The 5,583-nt window shown below is 54.7% G+C and overlaps 1 protein-coding gene across 2 annotated transcripts; it reads right to left on the bottom strand.

Moving 5' to 3' along the window:
- Positions 1-275: 275 nt before the first annotated feature.
- Jrk (Jrk helix-turn-helix protein) lies at positions 276-5,161 on the bottom strand. Of its 2 annotated transcripts, none has more exons than XM_021659829.2 (2): positions 4,896-5,161; positions 276-3,526 (listed from the first exon to the last, which is right to left on the bottom strand). In XM_021659829.2, the coding sequence occupies exon 2, from the start codon at positions 3,095-3,097 to the stop codon at positions 1,424-1,426; it is 1,674 nt and encodes a 557-aa protein (XP_021515504.1). In that variant the 5' UTR covers positions 3,098-3,526; positions 4,896-5,161; the 3' UTR covers positions 276-1,423. The 2 variants fall into 2 exon arrangements, with proteins under 2 accessions (XP_021515504.1, XP_060245261.1); XM_060389278.1 differs by lacking the exon at positions 4,896-5,161 and adding an exon at positions 4,104-4,879.
- Between the last annotated feature and the right edge of the window lie 422 nt (positions 5,162-5,583).

Below are 5,583 nucleotides of genomic sequence, written 5' to 3'. Positions count from 1 at the left end.
AACATGGTCTGATGGGCACAAACCTTCTTAGAGACCCAGGAGCTCCCCTAGCCCTGTCCCATCCTCCTCCAGTGGGAACTACCCTGCACATGCCCATCATCTGAGGCTGCAGGGTAGCTGACCCGTAGCAGCTCAGGCAGCTGCAACAGAAACACATCAGTCCCCACCATGAGCCAGAAATCACACAGCACATGAGCATGCAAATGTTACCCAGACACACAACGTGGTGACAGAAGCACGAAAGTCAACAGGGACCAAAGAATCACAACAAAGACTTCTAAAAACAACCTAGTTATAATTTTCACACATGCAGGTAAAACAAGAAGACATCCATCCACAACTAGAGCCATCTAGGACCATCCTCGGTATTTGGACACACATAGAAACACAAAACCATTATTCCCCAAGCCCCTCTGGCTCTCAGAGTTATGGGCAAAGGTCTCTTGGTGAAGCAGCTGTTGACCACTGGAATGGAAACTGTGGCAGTTCAGCTGCACTCCCACAGGCAGGGCAGGTCGAGGACAAAGCCATGGTGAAAAAACATGAGAGCGAACAGCTGCAGACAAAGGGCACTGGGAGTCAGAGGCAGAGCAGCCAGTGCTACTCATCAGCTACAAGGTCAGGAAGTCATGTCCTCTGAGAACTGGTCTCCACAGAACCAACCAATGCAGACGCATACTCGACAGGAGTATGTCCCACCCATCCCCTGTTGATCTCCAAGCCACCAAGTGCTGTTCTGTGACGTCATGCAAAGTGTTCACATAAAGGCCGTTACTTCGACGTTCTGCGGAGCACAGACTTCTGGACATCTTGGCCTCTGAGCAATGCTGAAACTACCATGCAGTGTCTCGGTGGGACCTGACCCCTGAAGGTCAGGCCTGCTGCTGACACTACAGAGCCTTGCTTGTTGAATTTGTCGATGGCTGAGGTGGGTGCAGACCAAGAGGATGGCATGGTGCCTACACAACTAGTAGTGGGGGAATTGAACACTGAGGTCAGGTGCTGAAGCCAGTGCCCTCGGGACTGGGCTTGGGGTTCACCAGTTGAGAAGAGCAAGCCTCCTGAGGGCTGGAGGTGACCCCTCAAGGCACTTCAACCTGATAGCGTGGCTCAGTCTTCCAACACCAGACTTGGAAATGGCCCACTGGACCCAGCTGCAGCTAGGGGAGGCTCCAGAGTGCTGAGAGGCCACAGGTCTCCTGTCATTCAAATGATTCATTATCTGTGCTAAGAGATACAATAAAACCACTAGCCAGAACATATGGAGCCCTCTGTAAACAAGGAGCCACACTCCTGAGCTGGTGTCCCTGCCTGCTCTCTCCCTCATCTGGGTATGCTCTCCTGCCTAGCAGGCAGTCTGAGCCCCACAGCTGCACACGCTAAAGCAGGGCTGCAGATGGTCAGCAGGTGCAAACAAGGTATTTCAGCTGTCACCTGCTGTGGACGAGCAAGGCAAGGTAGAGAGAGTTGTGCCCATACATACACCGGGGCACTCCTGAAGGGCCTCAAGTTTGATCACGGCCCTGAGAGCCACCCGGGGCCGCCTCAGCTGCCGCTGTCTCCTGAACACTGTGTGCAGTGCCTGCAGCTGCCCCACCTCCTGCATGGTAAAACATGGCTGCTGCTCTGCAAACCGCACAAGTGCTTCGAAGGATGTGGCTGCCTGCTCCCAGGCTGCCTCCTCATCCTCACCAGTATCTTTCTCTGACTTTTCTGCATATTCAGTGGCCTGGGCTGGCGCCTCAGCAGCAGGGGCCTCATCCACGTCCTTCCCTGCCACAACCCGCTCTTCGGCCCTGCTGTTCTGAAGCCTGTTGCCAGAACAGGAGGGCCCTTCTTTTACAAGTTCAAGGATGTGTGCGAAAGTCTTGTGAGGCTTGATGCTACAGCACTCCGCCTCCTCCTCAGAGGAGGAGCTTTCAGCGAATGGCACGGTGGGCCACAGCTTCCTCCAGGCCCGCCTGAAGACCTGGCTAGGCACAGCATTCCAGGCACAGGCCACATTGACTATGGCATCATTCATGCTGTGGCGGGGGGGAAAGGCCTGTAAGGCCATAGGAGGATTAATAAAGAGTCTCATGAAGGCTCTGCGAATGCCTTGCTCTGTGGGCTGCAGTAAGGAGGTCACACTGGAGGGGAGGAAGATAGTAAAGACATTCTCTGACACCAGCTCTGACTCCTGTGGGTGGGCCCGGGAATGGTCCAGCAAGAGAATTGCCTTGCTGTCTTCTGGTAAGCCTATAGTTCTAAAGTGCTCTCTCACTGAGGGGACAAAAATATGATGGAACCAGTCTGAGAAAATCTCCTTGTCTACCCAGGCGTTACCCTGGGCCTTGTAAGCAACAGGCAAGTGCTGGATGCCTCTGAAGGCTCTGGGGCCGCCACCCTTCCCAATGGCCAAAGGCTTGATTCTGTGGGAGCCTGTGGCATTGGCGCACATCAAGACGGTCAGCCTGTCCTTGCCCTGTTTGAAGCGGGGCACAGTCCCATCATCCGGGGTAGAATTTGGCAAGCACCGCCAGACAAGCCCCGTCTCATCAGCACTGTACACCTGCTCAGGAGACAGCCCATGCTCAGCTGCGAGGCTCCTGAAAAAGCCACAGAACTGTTCAGCAGCTTGGTGGTCAGCCACCTGCTTCTCGCTAGAGGCATCTAACTTCTTAATGCCATGCCTGGCCTTGAAGCGCCAAAGCCACCCTCCAGAAAACACACAGGGCTCCGTCAGTCGCATCTGCTTGTAGAAGTCCTTGGCCTTTTCGATGAGCATAGGGCCCGACACGGGGATGCCCTCGGCACGTTTTACCAGGAACCACTCATACAACACTCGGTCCAGGTGCTCCAGCTTCGGTGTGTGCAGGGTACGCCGCTGTTCCAGTGCCTGGCGAGAGTCTGAGCTGGCGAAGAACCTGAGCAGCTGGGCCTTGTGGGCTTTGATGTCATACAGAGTGGACATGCCCACATTATACTCCTGCATCAGTGCCTTCCTGCTCTCCCCTCGCTCTAGCCGAGTGCAGATATCAATCTTCTCCTTCAGGGTTAGCACCACTCGCTTCCGCTTCTCCCCCTTGCCCTTGGCTGCAGCCTGCTTGGAGGCCATTGAGGAGGCGACCCAGGCTGGGCTGGGCCTGTCCTTCCCTGCCTATGTTTCTCTCTGGCTTCCTTGGCCACAGTCTCTTCCTCTCTTCTCTACCTGCCCACAAATCTGATGCCAGGCTCAAGCCAAGTCCATTCTTGGCTCTGCCCTTTGCCTACAGCAGTCTCTTGGCTGTTTCCCTTTAGTACTGGGGCCCCAGCACACTTAGGCCTCAGATCCTAATAGTGTAGTCAACTGTTATTCTCTCCAGGGGAGGTGACAGGGCTGAGCTACCCTGGACTGCTAAGGTACACTTGGCCTCCACACAGACAGCAGAAGATGGCAGCTTCTTCAACAGTGTCCAGGTTTCAGGTTAGTGAAGATTTGATGGCTTGAGCTGGGGATACGTCTCCCTGGGATTCTCAACGTTGACTTCCCCGTACATTTCAGGAACTGGAAAGCAGAGGAGAAAGAGAAACGTCACTAAGGGCACTCAAGAAGTGCTTAAGATTCAACTGGAGAGCATCACCTCAAATATCAGTGCCATTTGGCATGAGGTTTGCTAGCCAGCCTGTTAACCAGCCCTTCCTTGCAGACTAGAGAGTAAGCAGCACTGGCAACCTTCATAACTGTCCAGAAAAGGTAACCATCACAATGCATTCCTAATGAATTCTGCCTTCTCCTTCCCTGGAAACCTTATCTGGGCTGCTCCTTCCAATTAAGCATTAGATGAGCTGGAAGATCACAGAAGTGGCACAAAAGTGCACTGGGGACCACAACATAAGCGACATGAGACATTTATTCAAATGAGCAAGAGCTCTAAAGATAGACAGGGAATGACAACTTGCCACGAGCCAGCTGTGTAACCCTAATCCCTCAAGTCAGGCTCCTGGTCTGCAGAACATCCTGTTGGTCTCCGAGGGTTTCCCTTTGTACTGGCACACACGGCATTTGCTGTGTGCACCTCACTGTGGAGCAGAGGGAAATCAAGGCCACAGTCTATTCTCAGGAGAAATGTTTAATGACAAACCCAGGCTGCCGAGGAATTCTGCAGCAACTTGAGAGGCAGACAAGCTTCCAGGAGGCTCAGTTCGTGATGGCTGTATCTTTGTGCCTGCCCTGCAGATGTGTTGAGAGTGGTTAAGTGGCTGACTACACACACTTCAGAAATAAATTTTGCCAAGCTGAGTGTGGTGGCCCACACCTGACATCTTAGCACTTGGGGGAGGCTGAGGCAGAACTGCTTTGAGTACAGGGCCACCTTGGGCTACCCAGTAAATGCTAGAAAGAGATAAGAGGAAGAGGGGAAATTTGAATTTTGTACCACTTTTGGATCCTCCTAAACATGGCTGCAGAACCCCAGAAGGCTTCTATCCTTGGGACGTCAAAGGAAGCCCTGATAACCCCGGGCCAATTGAACAGAGGCTTAATAGGGGTGGGAGTATAAGCATGAAAAGCTCCTAAAGGGAGAGGCCAATTTCTTCGTGTCGGTTCTGAGGTGTCTGGAGGACAACCTGCTACCGGGCTGCAGACGGGACGACACACTGGGAGAAAAATTCAAAGCACGGGCAAGGGACGAATGAAGGGTCCCGGGAGGGGCGGAAACAACCGAGATTGCCCGGTCTGCGTTCTGGCGGAGCGCCTGGCAGCCGAGGAGACCTGATCCTGGGGAAGGGATCCCCGAGTCCCGAATTCGACTCGATCCCCAGGAGCAGAAACGACGACACGTGTCCGGCTCTGGGGCGGGAGCGCAGGCTTGGCCTCGAGTCCCGGTCGCGTAGACGGCGGCGCAGCAGCCCCAGCCCGGCCCGGCCCCACTCACCTGCGGACCCCGAGCCACCGCTACCGGCCGGAAACGCCCGCCACGCAGCTCCCCACCGGTCCGCTCCTCGCAGCCTTCCCCGATCCACTTCCGGAGACGCTCTAGATCTGGAGGCTTCGGTCTCAGTGTTGTCTCGCTTTGCTACACCGCGGCTGAGCGAGGAAGCGGCTCGGGCCCGGCAGCTCCACCGCACGTAGAACAAGGAAGGCCTGGGGGAACCTTTCATGAGGGACGGAAGCCCGGAGCCGAGCGTCCGGTCCTGGCAGCCCTGTCCGGGCGAGCACGGACGGGAGGCTTAGGACAACGCCACCTCGCGGTGGGAGGTTCCCAAAGGCCTGCGGGTTGCCGGGACCCCTTTCCATCCCTGGGACCTTTCCTTTAACTAGAGTTCAAAACGTGCCCATTTAGACGATTTTGATGATGAGATTTAAAAAGTAGTGCATCGTGGAGGCTTTGAGAGACCTTGAGGTGAAATGAACCATTTTGCATACGGAACATCCCTGAATCTTTGACGACTGAAAAGGGTGCTGTGGTGAGCTGTGCGGTGGCTCGTAAGGGTTCCCAATCACAAATCCCCTGAACCTGTGAGTACAGGCTGTTAGTACCCGTGCTGAAAGCTTAGCAGACGTGACAGAGTGAAAGTCGTTGAAGTGGGAAGTTCATTCTGATTGCCTGGTGGGCCTCCTGT

The sequence above is a fragment of the Meriones unguiculatus genome, chromosome 8, assembly GCF_030254825.1.
Source record: "Meriones unguiculatus strain TT.TT164.6M chromosome 8, Bangor_MerUng_6.1, whole genome shotgun sequence".
NCBI lineage: Eukaryota > Metazoa > Chordata > Mammalia > Rodentia > Muridae > Meriones > Meriones unguiculatus.
This window is presented reverse-complemented; position numbering and strand designations above follow the sequence as displayed.